The 17,146-nt window shown below is 33.4% G+C and overlaps 2 protein-coding genes across 12 annotated transcripts in view; both read right to left on the reverse strand.

Annotated features, from left to right (window-relative positions):
• The window catches only part of Antp (homeotic protein antennapedia), a 219,082-nt gene extending 207,324 nt beyond the window's left edge, over positions 1 to 11,758 (reverse strand). The window contains exon 1 of the mRNA XM_087403014.1: positions 11,673 to 11,758. The gene's annotated coding sequence lies outside the window, so the exon portion shown is untranslated. The remainder of the gene's footprint in view (positions 1 to 11,672) is intronic.
• Positions 1 to 17,146, reverse strand: part of Ubx (ultrabithorax) — a 388,698-nt gene that overhangs the window by 11,754 nt on the left and 359,798 nt on the right. For 10 of the 11 annotated variants that reach the window (XM_087403017.1, XM_087403023.1, XM_087403021.1 and 7 more), the window contains one exon: positions 11,673 to 12,081. In XM_087403017.1, coding sequence (XP_087259143.1) covers positions 11,765 to 12,081 — 317 coding nt within the window. In that variant the 3' untranslated portion in view covers positions 11,673 to 11,764. Of the gene's footprint in view, positions 1 to 8,973; positions 11,470 to 11,672; positions 12,082 to 17,146 lie in introns of those variants that run through there. The other variant, XM_087403018.1, reaches the window with a different exon arrangement.

A 17,146-nucleotide genomic window follows, 5' to 3' on the forward strand; every position in this document is an offset into this window, starting at 1 on the left:
GCCTATTACAAACGAAGCTGGATCTTTAGCTTTTTTTAAAAATAATTTCTATGTGAATAATAATATGAATGTAATAATTATATTTATTCACAAATATCTTACTTAATTATGTTACATGTGTAAGTTTTATGTAAGTACAGAATTTTTAAATGTATATTATACAAAAGTTATCTTCGTGACATATGTATACATATTCTACCATCTATCATAAACAATTACAACTAAATTTTATCCCTTATTATATAAGGAGGAAATCAATATTTATAAAAAATATCACAGCGACTCTGGATAATAAACAATTGTCAAGAATTTGCTTCAAACTCGCACAACCCTTGTTACTTGGAAATTGTTTACACGCGCTTGTATCATTTGAGTCGCGCCGTTTGCTGTTCGGCCTAGAATTACTTCGCCCTTCCAAAAGTACGCAACGTTCTGAAACTGAGTCTGGCGTACATACCTAAGCATCCTTCCCGTAAGCATTTATCAGGATTTCCGAAGGAGAAACTAGAGTTTTTAAGCCACCATAAATTCTCATACTTAAAACTCGCAAAAACCAGAAACACGATTCTCGATATGGCTCTGCAAAACAACGTCGTGCGTTTTATGTAATTCGCTGAGACACTTCTATCAAGAAGTAAAAATAACTTCAAAATTATAATTTTATGAGTCTCACACACGATATAAGTTCACATCAGTATAGAATATATATATATATATATATATATATATATATATATATATATATATATATCATAGAAGTGAATGTAATCCTATTTTTCCTGTTCAAATAAATCTTAACCGGTTCTCTTTCTCCATGCCATATCGGTGAGATCTATTTAATCAGATTACAGGAAATGTTCAAGAAATAAGCCGCAAAAGATAAAAAGATTGCAGCTGACTCTATATATGTATATACGAATATGCGCACATGCGTGTATTTTTGTGCGGATGCGTGTCTGGAAAAGAGAAAGACAAAAGGATTGAGAAGGGGTATGAGAGGGAGTGGAATTGAGCACGGAGCAGTTATTATCTATCGCTCTCGTTACCACAGGTTGCTCGTAAACCGGCCGCATCAAGGGGATGGGGCAAAGTGGGATGGAGTGTAGAAGCATAGGTAGATAGGTAGATACCAGTACTCATATCGCCGTCGTCATCGTCCCGTACTCGCATAGCACCAGGGGTGAAGCCCCACTCCGGGTTATACTCATTGGTTACCCCTGCAGAATATCACGCGGAGTGCGAACGGACGGCTGTGTCTAGGGGGCTGTTCGAAAATCTCGGCTTGCCATTCTCTACGCTTGGCCGATCGTGAATAAAAATCAAGGTTGACCCGCCTCTTTTTTTCATGCTGTTAAATTTTAATTATAATATATGTAGAAATTACCTGAATTATTCTTTAGCGCAATCATTATCATCTATTGATAATAGAACAAACGTGTGAATATTTAATTTCTTTTTTAAATATTTTCAAATTTATTCAAAGTTAATATTATCAAGAATATATTTAAAAATATGCTTGTTATATTAGAATGTGTTACTGTTTGAAACGTTTTTTATTAAATTGATGGTTATAATCGAAATAATAATTATTATGTAAATACTCTTTTCAATTATTATTACGTCTTCTATTAGTAAAGTTAATTGTTCGATATACAAATTATTCAGTTATTATGGCAAATAAAATATTGTAATAACAAAAAATAATAAATTCTCATCCATCTTAAGTTTGTTAGGTACACAGTCTCTGGAAAGATACATTAATTCGCACGCCCGTAGGTATATAGAAACCGTAGCGGTACAAAATATGCGATTTCTCAAGGGCAGAACAGGTACACCTATGGATGCATACATCGTCGAAGCTGTGGCTGACGGGCCAGTGGATGGCTTGGAGAGGGGTTTGGATTGAGATCGAGTCAGAATTTTTTGCCAGGACGGCGTTGAACGAACGCGAGTGCGCGAAACCCCCGCGGAGCAACAGTGCGCTCATCCCGCGACAGGGGGCAGCACTACCATTGCACTATACCGATATTGTGTAGCGTGTAGTTGCTACGAGCAGCCGCTGCACCAGGAACTCATAAATCTCCCGGGATATAGATGGCTCTAGTGTCGCGTGAGGTTGCAAGCTACCCCATGCAGGGTGCCGTGAAACGCCCTCCCATCCCTATCCTATCCCTTCACCCGGCCCACTTCATCGTTCGTCTCGCTCTCTCGTCGTCGCCCATCCATTCCATGACCGAATTACTGGAATCCCACCTTCCGGACCGAAGGTGGACTTTTCGAAACGAACGATGCTCGTTCTTCAATACTAATCAAAATGCATGGATATTTCGAACTCAGTCTCGGTGCGCTTAAAGATTCATTAATACTGAATAAAACAACTTTACCAGATCAAATAGAAACCCCTTTAAATGATAAATTATTGGGAAATAAATAGGCCAGAAGCGCGCGCGTCAGCATGTAAACTATGTACTGTCTTCAAACACTTGATTTCAAAAGTTTACGGCCATTAAAGCAGAGTTGTATCATAATAAAGATAAAAAGAATAATAATGAGATAAGAATGTAATATAATTTTTTAAAAAGTTTCTTTTACAAAAGATTTTATTTACTAAAAATGTTATTGTAAAATATATATTGCAAAATAAAAAAATGAAAAAATTCAATGAGTCACTATCATAAATTCAAAAAGGAGCTATCTATTCAAACCTGGTATTCGAGTGAAATGTCTTACGTATATTTTTCTTAAAAAATGTTATACAATTAATGTAATATAATATTTCAGACGTTTCGATCCTTAATGCGATCCTCCTCAATGAATAAAAATAAATTAATGTATAAAACGCATCCTGCTACTTAGATATTATTGTCGATTATGTACTATTACATCACCTATTACATCCAGTACTATTACATCATCTTCTGCTTGGACTTGAATGCGTTAATTATGTGTCATGTATATTGGTGTTTTTTTTTTCAAAAATTGAGAAAAGATTTGATGCGTGTATGCGTAAAGTGGAGAATGGATAAATAAAAATGTTTGGCTTTTAATTTTTCCTTTGTGCCCCCTGTATTTACACCGCAGATGTAACCAAAATATCTGAAGAGAAATATTCCTGTTGTATCTCTTTTCACACCAATAAGATGATATCATTAAAGTAAAAAAATTGTTCCACATATTTTTTTGTATAATAATACGCTTAATTATACAACTTAATTGTAAATATTGTATAAGTAATTTGAGGGAAATAATATTCGCAAATTTATATAAAAAATCTTAGATTTTTACCATAAAATGAAATTAATTTTACTATTAAATTCGACTAATTTGAAATAATAATGAATGACGGGGATATGCAAAAAAGAAAACTCAGAATATGTGAAAAAACTAAAAGTACGTCTTTAATAACAAGAAAGAATTATGTGTTGATATGACTTCAGTGTAGGAATAAAACAAGTATATGGAGTAGCTTGGAGGAAAAAGAGAGAGATGAAAGAAAGGAGAAAAAACAGAATAAACGGAAGATCCAGGGACCAAACAGCCAACCAGCCAGCTAGCTATCCAGCCAGCCAGCCAGTTAATCAGAGAAAGAAGAGAAGGCGACACCGATGATGAATCACTCGTTAGAAATGAGTGGGAGCGAAAGAGGAAAAGGGAAAAGAAAGAGCAATAAGAAAATATCCATGCAAAAAACGCACTACGTTGGAACGCGCTAAAGCGAGTCGCTAACTGACTTATCTAAACATCAGAGTCTGCGACTCGTTCTCCTGACTTCGCGAGAACAGAATTTTGAACATTTTAGACATTAACTGTTATAAAATTTAGAGAAATCATCTCACTAATTAAACATAATTAAAAGTATTTGCAACCAATATATACAGAAAATATATATACGTTCACAACATAAATAAATTAACAAACAAATAAGAATTAATGTTTTATATATATATATATATATATATATGTATACATATATATATATATATATAGAGAGAGAGAGAGAGAGAGAGAGAGAGAGAGAGAGAGAGAGAGAGAGAGAGAGAGAGAGAGAGAGAGAGAGAGAGAGAGAGTGAAATAAAACTTACAAGACAGCATGATTGTTGATAATTTTTCGAATTTTTGCAATAACATCGTGCAGCCCATTAAATCATTGAAAACAATGTGTTACGAAAAGATAACGGTCGAGAAGATAACCAATCACTAACGAGAAAACTGAATTCTTCCCGTGGGCATGTCGGACAAATCCAAAGGGTCGACTTGCCGTCGCCGAGGAAATTGGGTTCGTCTTACGGACCTACAGAAGTGCGCAAGTAAAAGAAGTTCCAGTATCATCAAAGAATGTCTCAATGTCGCCCGCTTATACGCGCACACCGATAGGGCTTATACAGAAGTTGCGTTCGCTTGGTCATGGGTAATGGTTTTACGAGCGTCAAGGGTGATATAAAGAAAATGAAAAACACACCGGCACTGTTGCCAGCATGCACGGCGTATAACTAACTACGTTCCTACCATGTCCCCTCCTTTCCGCATCTACTTCTTAAGTTTGTGTACAGTGAGGGCAAAACCCGCTGCTTCGAAATACCTTCCGCTTCGCAACTTCCAATGCAAAGCACGACAATTAATCGTGCACCCTCCATATTATCAAGTCACATCACGATTATATTGCCTATAAATATACTTTACTTATTTAACGTTTAGGTATAGCATTGTAACTTATAAATATTTTTAAATAAAATAATATTTCCTTAAAATTTCCTTTTATCTTCTTCATTAATTTGATTTATGTTGTTTAACTTTTGTGCTACAACATTCTGTAAGTTTAATAAAAAATTATAGTCTATTCAGTTTTTTCTCAATTTGCAAGTTATACAATCCATTATGTGCTTTGTAAAGTAACTAACATATCCTTTCGTGAATTTTGGCGCTACTGAGATAATGCCAACTCTCTTATATTCATCATAATATTGAAATAAGCTTTCAAAACTTTGTGTAGCAGTTCATTAAATTTGTTCGTGTTGGCTCGCGTATCCGTAGATTTTATGGAACGAAAGGGGAAGGTTTTATGAAAGTTGAATAGAAGGAATGATGATGGTATGAGGTGAAAGATGTCAGCTAATTGTGATACACTCTGCGGGAAGTCGCGACGGTGAGTGAGATGATTGTTCGGCTATATAAACCGTGGAAGAAGCGCAAATGTGAGAAGAATAAAGCTCTCTCTTGCTCTCTTTTTCTCTGTTTTCTTTTCTTTTTATTTCTTCTTATCTTATTATTAGATTACTTTTATATTAATGTATTACTTTTTTTATTTATGTTCAGAACTTTAAGGTATTCATAGTCTATTTTTAATTTCAAGATGGTCTCAAACTTTGTTTTAAGTTGCTAATACAATTCTCCTATTAGTTTATGACATCTTAAGCACTAACTTAAAATCATCTCGAAACTTGAGCAATGTCTATGGATTCCGTAGTTCATCACGCCTTTACATATACATATCTTAATTAACATTTGCTTCTAAAATATTTTTGATTTTTTTTCACAAAAAGTATACTATGTGACGTTTATATGATCATAAAAAAATTTACGCAAAAAACTACTTACTTTATAATGCAAATTAAAATTATTACTATCGTAGAATCATAAAATACATAAACAGAAGGACGATAAATTGAATGGACGATATTTATCATGTAGGCATAGTAAAGGAATGTATTCAACTCGATCCACTTTTATTCTAATCTGATCTGAAGCACATATGCGCGGTATACATAAATAAGTTGTTTAGAAATCAGAAATATCGGATCCGAATGAATAGAGTGATCAAATTAATTAGCATAGATGGTCCACAATGTAGATACAGTGACACTGACATTTAAAAATTTATCAAATCTATTAGATCAAACGAGTCCTTCCATTCTCAATTTAAAATGAATGAAGACAAGGTTATTTCTCCTGTATAGAGTAAAGCAATAGTTCACATGTAGCAATCATGTCTTAATTGAAAATTACTTGATATATTGTTATCATAAACGCGACAAAAATTACTTTTAAGATTTAATATAATAACACATGATATAACAAAATGGAACAAAATTTAATATATTCTTTCTTATTTAATTTATCATATTAGTAATATTTTTTTCAAGTTTAATAATGCTAAGATTAATATATCATTTTATATTAAATTTTATAGTACGCGTCATTTTTTGAGGCATATTTAAAAAATAGTAAAAGGGAAATTGTTTACTGAGAAACTCTAAGATAATTATAGCATAAATTGTGTGTTAGATGTAACTAATTGGACAAAGTAAACATATGTTACACTGCTATTGAATAAGAAAAAAGGAAAAAAAAACCATAATTTTAGGTCTTGTATTGAGAATTTTTAGTCTGTGCACAATGTTGCCCGCAGCCTGTTTCATGAATCGCATTTCAATGAATAAGATAAAAAATACAAAAAGGAAAAAGAGAAACAGAAAGAAAAATGGAAACAATGTCAATTCTCTGTTTTTTATCTTGCGTAATTCTTTTCTGAACTTCGAAATTTATGGATTTTCAGTATTTATATTGCGGTTTCTTATTGTTACGTGAATGTGACACAATGATACTAAAAGCTGGAGTATTGCTCAATTTTTAATGTTATTATCAAGTGAAAGTAGATTTCGCAAAATTCATATTTTATCGATAAGTAACGAAAATATATATGCAAATAAAATAATTAAAACATTTTGATAATCTTTATTTCATAATTTGATTATTGAGAAGGACATTGATGATAATTGTCACTGTACCTATATATTTAGTGTTTTTATTAACAATTATAAAACGTACTTTATATTATTAGAAAACTAAAATACTTTATTACTAATTTTTTTGTTAACGCGGCAATGTAATGAAAGAAATATTAGCACATTCTAAAAATATGATAGTACAAATTATTTATCGTATATTTTACTCACTGTAATAACAATTACCAATAATTATTGTAAGTAAAAAAAATTCTGATTATATGTATAATTACAAATCACAATAATTTTGTCGTAATAAAAGTATAAGAAATATATAACTTTGCTAAAAATGCTGATGAAAAAGTATTATATGTATATTACAAATAATTGTAGAATGAAAGTATTGTTTTTATATCATTATACTCCAGTAAAGAAACATGATAAAGTCTTTCGACGAGATCGCAAAATAATGCCACGTGCAATTGATATCTTGGAATTTTTCTAGGACGACAGTGTGCAAGGTAGGTCAGGGTCTGATTGCAGGAAGGAAGCAGTTAGGCCCGGTTAAAGTCGTTAAGCCAAGTTTACGAGGTGTTACCGGGAGCGTAACCTGTAAATCTCAAAGGCATGAGTGAGAGAGAGAGAGAGAGAGAGAGAGAGAGAGAGGGGGGGGGGAGGGAGAGAGAGAAAGAAAGAGAGAGAAACGCGTGCCAGTGGCCGCCCTTGGAAAGATCGCAGAAGGGGTAATGGATATAACCGGGATGTAAGAACCGAGGTAAGACTACTTGAGCGCTATAAACGCTTTTATGGATCGTAAAACGTCTTCCTTTACAGCCAATAAAGATCCCTGACCTACCCGTTTGGCGAGCGAGTAAGTAAACGCGCGCGAAGAGGCGATAGTGATCGCGCATCGATCTGTCGAAATCACGCTTTACTACGCAATAAAATCACGCAGCGTCGTACTTTATTTTCTCTTCATGGGACTGCGAATCGCGGGTTTATTGGATTATTGACCGATAGCTTCGGGAATGCATTCGCGGGGAAAATGTGAATAGCACTGCCGACTCAGCACGGCGCGCGTTTTATAGGACACCAATACCAACATGCGCGCACACGGTCGCTCGTGCCGGATTCGACTCACCACGCCGAGAAACAGGAAGGTCGTGAGTTACTATATAACCACGTCGATAAAAACAAACCATAAAGCGCATTACGGGCGATCATCGAACTACCGCTCAATATATCCTGCTTGGTGGGTAGAGGCAACCTCTAAATTAAGTTATGTACCGACAGAGGAGTCGGTAAGAAAGACAAAATGTTATCGACAGAGTAATGCTGATTCGTGCTGCCACCTACCAGAGTAGTTTAGATGGATACAAAACAAGTGCCTGGCGGAGTATTACATGGAGCAATTCAAATTTTGAATGTTATTTTCTGTATTTCGTGTACTTTAAGTACACATTTGCTAATAATTAATATAGTTAATGTATAGTTTAATAATTTTGTGTCATTAAACAGCAATAAATTTTTATAATACATAATAAACCAACGCCAAAAAATAGATATCCACGCCTTAACCACGCCCACGAATGGAAGGATGAAAGCAGCCATAACTTAACCCAGAAACTATTGAAACCGATAGATGGCATTGCTATTGGTATTCATACATTATTATGCATGTAAGAAGGGTAAGGTGATACAATTTCGAACATGATATAATTTTGAAATAATAAAATAAAATAATCTAATCTTCGAGATTCAAGTTTGGTGGTTTTAATCTCATTATGTAGAAGGTAATCAAAGGGCATCAAACAAAAAAAAAATCACACACAAACTTGAACTTCAAAAATTAAATTCGAATTTTTATGTCATTTAGAATTGTATCATATTCGAAATTGTATCATCTTACTCTATAAAATATAAAAATGATAAGAATTCAAGATTTAAAGAGTATTCAATATTGATAAATTTGACCAAAAAAATTATTAATTAATATAAATCGAAAGAATGATCTTGAGTGTAATCATAATTCCTAATTGTAAGTGTTATAATCAGAAATGCTCTGGTTATAAATAATTTACTCGTTTCTATTTAGAAACATGTTTGTCGTGTGCAATACAGCATGTATATTATACGTATATATAAATACACATAAAATATATAAATATAAACATATTAAATATTTATATTATAAAATCATTTCTTATATAAAATATTTAATTAGACTATTTAATTATACTATTTGGTAAAATTTTCTTTTTTTCTAAATACATGTAAATACAAATAAAAATATAAAATATTGAATGAATTTTTTTAACATTTTAAATCTAATAAGAAATTCATGACAATCCTAGCTTGATAAATAAATTAATCATTCGATATCGTCGCGACTGTCTCATACATTGACCATTAAAACTCTCCTAAATTGCTTTTTCATGTCCTCTATCAAAATTTATCTTCCCATATATCTAGATCGACTCACAGAAGCAAATCTACATTTCATTCCTTTTCGGATAATGGATGTGGAATTCAGAACGATTTATCTCCTTTTACAAAATTTCTTTATAAAATGGTAAACATGTTTCTCTATCTACTTTATTTGAAATGTATAATAAAATGTATTAATTATGAAAAATAGAAAATAAAAACTGTATATGTGACAAAAAAGGTACAAAAATATAATGAATAATAAAATCAGTAACAAATAAAATATATTTTTCATTAAATATAAATATAAATTTTCATTAAGCAAATCATTTATTATATTTCTATGATTGTGGCAGAAATTGATAATGATTCTATAATATTTCAAGACTACGATTACTCGGATATGGGCGATTAAATAAGCACGATTAAATAAATATTACCGGCGAAGAGTTATTTAATCGCATTTCAAGTGGCGTACAATTACGGTGCAATCCACGGAGTTAATCGGGGAATCGCTTCGCTGGCGTAATATTACGTGCAATCGGGACAAAATTTATGCCCGAACTTCTTCGTCGCCCGAAGATACCAAAAAAGAGATATTAAGCGCTCCAGTGGGTTCCGAAGAATAAGGAGTTTCGATCATAGTTCTCTGCCTGGCGTACTTCCTTTCTGCCGCAGACGTATTAAATATTTTGAGAACGTATATGTAATAAATTAAAGCTTGCGTGATTTTTTTACAGTAGTGTTTTTACGATATTTAATGTTTTACCTATTTATATTACATTAAAAAATTTATTTTTAAAAAGCTCTGCCTTTTTCATAATAACTTAAAACATGATCTTCAAAATTTCAAAACATAATAGATATTGTAAGTTGAAGTCGATAAAAAGTGTTCGTGTTTGTAAGAAAGAAAATATACGTGCGCAACATAATCGACAATCAAAATTGCATGCTACTTTTAAAGTCAGTGTGAGTTTCTAAGGCCTGTTTTTTTAACTCAAATATGCGAAGAATCGTAAATATCTTCTAACAACGACAAAGATTCACGTGAAAGTGTGAAAGAAAAAAGCGGAAACCTTTTTTTACCTTTTGATATTGTCCGGACCGACCAATTTAAAGGATCCTCTATTTTTTTACAATGGACAGTTGGCTCTCGAATAGAAATATAAATTACAGCAAATTTTTTGTGATAGAACAGTGAAATTGATACTATTGTCAAGGTTTTTTTTTTACCTATTTGCGCTTTCTATACTTTCTTCTTTGCGTCATCCACTTGCTTCAGACAATCTATCGTTTCTAATTTATAAGTGACTTTCTATCTTTTTTTTTTTACGTGCTTTGACAATTTTCGATTTTGTAACTAGAAAATTCACAATACAAAACGTTGTAATTTTATTCCAAAACCGTTTAAAGCAACGGAAGCAAACACAGCGCAATAAAACTGATAAGTTTTTTATTCGATACTGGCAGAAACGACAGGAAAAACGCGACACGATATTTCAAGTTTGCGTTCGTCGCTCCCTCGGGATGCACGTTCAGCGCAAGTTAAACACACGCGAATAGCATAACTTAGAAAATTATGAAAGCACGCTTGTATGCGGTTTATCCTCATTAAGCCCGCCGAGTAAACTTAATTTTAAAGCCGCAGCTGCTAAAAGCTCGAATCTCATTTTTAACGCCGCTTTTAACGTTTATATGACTACCGTTTTTTTAATGTATGTCACATAATCCTAACTGTTGCATCAAATGTATACGTCCACTTTGTTAGTCCACAAAGAGTGCTAGACTGCAATGATTTTATATTCTAATATTGTCGAAAAACATATATGTACTCATAAGTATCTAAAAAAATGATACGAATAAATATTATAACAATTATTAACCTTCGACAATATAAATTTTCATCAGCAATAGGTATCTTTGAAAAATAGAACAAATTTTTTATTACTTTGATTATATAAATATCTGAAAAAATTCTGATACTTATAAAGTTTTAACTTTTTATCATTATTAGAAGTCGAATTACTTTATTTATTTTTACAAATTTGAATTTATTTACCAAAATTTACAATGAAACTTTTGATAGTGTGGTCTTTAAAGATCGTAGTTGCTCCGGTTAAGGATTAATAAAATTATAATTATTTGAATTTACATATATGTTTCTAGTAGCAAACACTTGTGTAGATATAAAGATGTCTTTTTTATCATATCATTTATTTAATCAAATTTAACCGTAGTCTGCTTAACATTGAACAATTTATTAAGCAGCATACGGTTAAATTCGATTAAATAAAAATTTGTTGAATTAAAAATCTGCAAACTAAATGTGTTTAGTTAGTTGGACAAATTTTTTTTAGTGTATACATTTAATAAATGTATGTATATTGTATAAGATATATGTATGTAGGTACTGAAATGCTTTAAAAAGATTGATGAATCTTTTTCTTTTCACGGGCTGACGATTTAATCAGAGCTCTTAAGAAGAAATGGAAGTATAAATTATCAGAAAAAAATCACACTTACCTTTAATACAGCTGTGTACATTGCGGTGCTAGTAGAGGGTGGTGTGGATTGGCGGTGGGGTGGTCAGGGGGGCTCCGATGCAGGGCGTACCCCTAGTTGCCCCCCTCTGGTCCCCCACCCCCTCCTTGCTGCTGATGCGCAACCGCCGCCGCTGCCGCTGCCGCCTTTTGCGCCTGCGCTTGCTTCTCCTGCTCGTTTAGCTCTTTGATCGCCTGAATCTCCTTCTTCAACTTCATTCGCCGATTCTGGAACCAAATCTTGATTTGCCGTTCTGTCAGGCAGAGTGCGTGTGCCATCTCGATTCGCCTCCGCCTGGTGAGATAGTGGTTCGTGTGGAATTCCTTCTCCAGCTCCAGAGTTTGGTAGCGCGTGTAGGTCTGTCGGCCGCGCCTGCGCATTCCGTTCGCCCCTGCGAATAACAAACAAGGGTTGCGGTGAACTCTTTTTGTTCTTTCCTCATGCTGTATCTATCCGTAAGAATTACGAGCAAAACAACGATTGAGATGATGACATTCTTCAGAAATATGTTAATTCATTCCTACTATAAATATACCAAACCGCGCAAAATGGCGCGTTAAAAGAATTCCATTATTTCGCTAATGATTATAATAATACGTAAACAACCATATCTTCGCATAAACGTTGTCAAAGTATTTAAAATAAAAAAATTAATTAATAAAAACATATTAAATTTTTATTTAAAAATAACAAGAGAAATATGTACATTAGTGAGATATTTTGATGGAAATTGGATGTAGATTCAGTCGATATGTCATTTAATTCTTGCTGCTTATCTTTTAAAACAAGTTATGTTATCTTTATGAGCTGCCACTTAAGATACTTATTAAAAGAGCATTCTAACGAATTTCTGATATCCCGCAGCGCTTTGGGACTGCGAATATCAAACGCGGCGATATAAACGAGGCTCGTGCCGATAAAGGAAATGTGTAAACGGCTTAAAATAAAGCGTGGCATGAGTCGTTCCGAGAGAAAGTAAGGGAGTATACGACAGCGAATAGGTACTGTTGAACAGTCACTTGGGTACAGTAGCGGAGTAAGCCCCCCGACAGTGGGGGCGCAAGCTCACCTTATCGGCCATTACTGCCTCGTAAAAACCCTCCCGTTTCACCTCTGCCACCGGTATCCAACCTAAACCAACCTCTCTTCTCGGCCGTAAGCAGACTCCTTTTACTCTATTTTTCCTCGCATACGGTGCGTGCCCAAGTGCATAAATATCCATAATATTACGACTTTTGCTATCGGCTTATCCTTCCGCATTCGACTTGGATCGATTATCTCAAAAATACAATTAACCAATGGCCGAGAATAAAAAATGCATATATTATTGCGTTTTTCACTGGCAGATTTTTCACTGCGCACTTTAAAACCGTCGTACACAAATCGACATAAAGATGTATAATAAAAATATAGAAACGAATTAAACCTCGAAATTCTCAATACATTTTATTGTGTTATTTGATAAAATGTACATTGTTATTATAAAATATAACTTCATTGAAATTTTCTGATAACTATCATTAACATAATAGTTTTTGCTAAAATACATTAATAAAGAATTCAACATGACGACAAATTCTTGAAGATTCACAGATAAAATCATAAATAAATAGAATTTACAACTTAAGAGAAGTACATAGTACAAGAAAAGATATATAATTTAATATAATAGAAAACAAAAGATATATAATTCAAAAATTTCAAACTGCTTCAAAAAAATATAATACGTATATATCAGCTTTCAAATATGCAAGACTAATGCATCTCAATGTCCTAATATAAATCAAATCATCTACTAAACAAGTTTCAAGTTTACACATAATCACATCACGCTGATTTGTTATCACAAGATTACAAAGTTACACGGTGCCTGACTGATGCACATATACAGTCAGAATTCCAGACAGCCATTGTATCCATATCATACGAAACAAAGTTTATATCAACATGATGTTTGCTATCGCGATGTAATCAAGTGCCCTGCCGTCCAGGCTACTACCCCTCCGGGCATCTCTACTCATCCTCTCTGTCACCCCCGCGATTCTCACGCTAGGTTGTCATATCGGGTTTGCGTCGCGTGGAAGGGCGTGGAGTTACGACGGTGCGTTTTTAACGGTTATTTGTCACACGGACCCCAACGCGAGTCTGGTTCCCTTCCATTTCAAAATCTTCTATCAAACCTTCCTATTATCCCTAGCAGAATCATTCTCTCTTCACGTATTGGCACGCGTTCCGAAATGCGGACGTGGTAAATCAAAAGTGACACTTTCGAATTTTAGAAATAAAATTAAACATTCTATCCTAATTAAATCAATTTCTTATATTTGCATGCAAATAAGAAATATAGAATATTATAACACTACTTGCTGTATTTGTTACGTACCTTACACACATTTATTCTCAATTGTAAGGTTTTCAAAGAAAATATTCATTTTTTTTACGAGATAAAAAAGTATAATAAAAAATGGCAAAGAGTATAAAACATGAAAAAAGGAGATAAAAATATTTTACTTCTAATATTTTTTTTTACTTAGTTGTTATTTAATCCAAGAGTAGGTCCATCTAATTTTTTTTACGTAAAACAAGATGTTTTAATTCTATTTAAAATTATTATACTATCATTAATAGCAAATTGTATATTATTGTTTTCAGATTTATTATTATTTGAGAATATTATGGATATGAATTTAATCACCATTTTTTAAAAAGTATAAATAGAAAAAATCGAATAAATACCAAGTAAAATAAGCGCGTTAATAATTTATGTATTTCTAAAAAATTTTAATTAATGTTTTAATATTGTTTCTCTTTATTGAGGATTTTTGATGAAATTGAATGCATATTTAAAGGTTCGTAAAGAATTATTAAAAATGAAAAAAATATATTAATCAATATCCATTCAACATCCAATATCAATATTCAAAATATTATTTTACAATAATTCACATTTTCTCGCCGGAATATAAAATATCCTAGATGATTATTTCCGAGGTAATAAATAATAAAATAATATTTTTTACTTTTTATGCGACATCTAAAATGTGTGTGTGTGTGTGTATATATTATGCATATATATATATATATATATATATATATATATATATATATTTTACATGTTTCAAATTTACAAATTACGAATCTCACTCTATATCATCCATGAGATATCGCACTAAACGAAATTAAGGAATGAAATATCAAGATTACCGCACTTCTGAAGAAAAAAGAGATGTGCATAGCTGTTTAACCGAAGGGGTGGATAAATTTTATGCTGAGACCTTAAAATGCTTTCATTTGGAGGAACAAAGAAAAAGGAGATCGGCAAAGCATGCCGGGAGGGATTGGCTGGCTGAACAGCAAAGTGGGAAAACCGTAGAGCACGTTTAGAAGAGCGAAAAATATTTCGGTCGTTATTCACGCCTTTCTTGAAAAATGTTTGCCCGTATATTCTAAAAAATTTCAACCTCGCAGAAACCTTCGTCCGACGAATTGTTCTTCCAAAAGTTTAAGTTATAATAAAAAAGTTTGAAGTCGTCATATCATAAAATATTATGAGAGAAATAAACTTTTTTTTTCTTTTATCAACTCTCTCGAAGTTGTATTTTATTATGAAATTTTTAACTGTTTATCAATGTATAATTATTAATTTGATTCATTCGAATTAAGCCTCATGTTATTTTAAAAAGTATCTTGAAAAAAAATGAGTGTAATATATAAAACTTGGAACTCGATTGAACTAAAAAAAATTCACCAAGTAATGAAACATTTTTTTTCGGCTCGTTGAGAACAGTTTCAAATGCGAAAGGAAATGGCAGTTGAAAGAAATCTGCCGAGTTTCGACGTATTCAACCATAAACTGAGAAAGGGAGCGACTTAACTGGTTGCCAACTCTAACAAGAACAGCCAATACGTTGATTGCTGCTGGGGATTTGTCGGTATAACTTTGCAAAACATGATGCCAAAGCTTGCCCTCACTCCTTTTCCGCTTCCCTCCTGATTACGTGTACACACACACACACACACACACACACACACACACACACACACACACACACACACACACACACGCACGCACACACACACACACGCACGCACGCACACGCACGCACGCACGCACACGCGCACACACGCGCACACACGCGCACACACACGCGCACACACGCGCACACACACGCGCACACACACACACGCACGCGCACACACACACACACACACACACACACACACACACACACACATACGAAGTCGAATCATACATGGGACCAATCAAATCAAAGTAAGTGAATTGGGTTCATGAAGGACTTCCCAGACTTCCTGAGATATCTCTTGTAGGCTTATCCCTCCGAGTTTCAGTAACGTTAGACGGTTTTTGTATATAAGACTGATGCTACATCAATCATCAGAGAATCCTTGTATTTCTCGCTAAATTAAATAATAATTAAATTCATTAAGTGATATAAAGTTTTATGCAAATTGAATTGTATTTTTGAAAGCTAACGAAAACAGAAATATTATATGGCAAAATTATATCCTATTATAGATACTGCGCTTTCCTATATTATCATGCATTTGTATATATTTCCAATTGTAATTTTTTAAAATTTAAATTAAAATTTGAAAAACTTTTAAGTGTACTGATTTGTAAATGTTCAAAAAAGTATTATCTACCAAATATTGATTTAAGAGATGATTCAACTTTATAATTTTTTAACATAATCATATTTATAAACTAAATATGTACTATTAAATATTCTGATATTAATACAAGTGCCATTATTTTTATAACTTGAAATTTTAAATTTTAAAATTAAATATTTTAAATTAATAATTTTTCAATGTTTCACAAACATAGCAATAAAAATAAAAGGAATAAATGATTGTATATACGAATACGCATGTTTTAACGCGCCTTTTTATGTTATAAATTATTATATCTCATTTAGTTTTACTTCGTGTGGCAATAGGGGCTCTATGCCCCTTTTGAGCGCATCTTGTAATAATATTCCGTCTCATTTGAAACGCAATAGTCTCTTCACGTATCACCAGTTTCGGTCTTCCGGTGCCATCCGGAACGCGCTCATGCTCTCAAAGAACCCTGTTTGCACGCGGCACGGGAGTACCGAGGACACTTGGTATGAGGAACGCGTAGCTACGCAGCAAGATCGTAGCTCAACGTGGGATATACCCTCCTCCAGCCTTGCCAAGGTAGGTAATCCTCTCGGGGGCGTGAGTTACTGCCTAGCGTCCCTCGCGTTCTACTCTCTTCTCTCCCACCTTCTTCCATACCTCCGAGGTCCCCTCCCACGTCTCCCTTCCCTTTTACGCTCTACCAGGACCTTCGTCTCGTTTTCTGCCAGGGCATCTCCTCCTTCTCTTTACTCTCTCCCTCTCCTTCCCCTTCCTCCCCCTTTCTCTCTCTTTCTTTCTCTTCGTACTCTCTTTCCTCTCCTAAGGGTTGC

This window comes from Acromyrmex echinatior, chromosome 2 (genome assembly GCF_024713525.1).
Source record: "Acromyrmex echinatior isolate Ae372 chromosome 2, ASM2471352v2, whole genome shotgun sequence".
NCBI lineage: Eukaryota > Metazoa > Arthropoda > Insecta > Hymenoptera > Formicidae > Acromyrmex > Acromyrmex echinatior.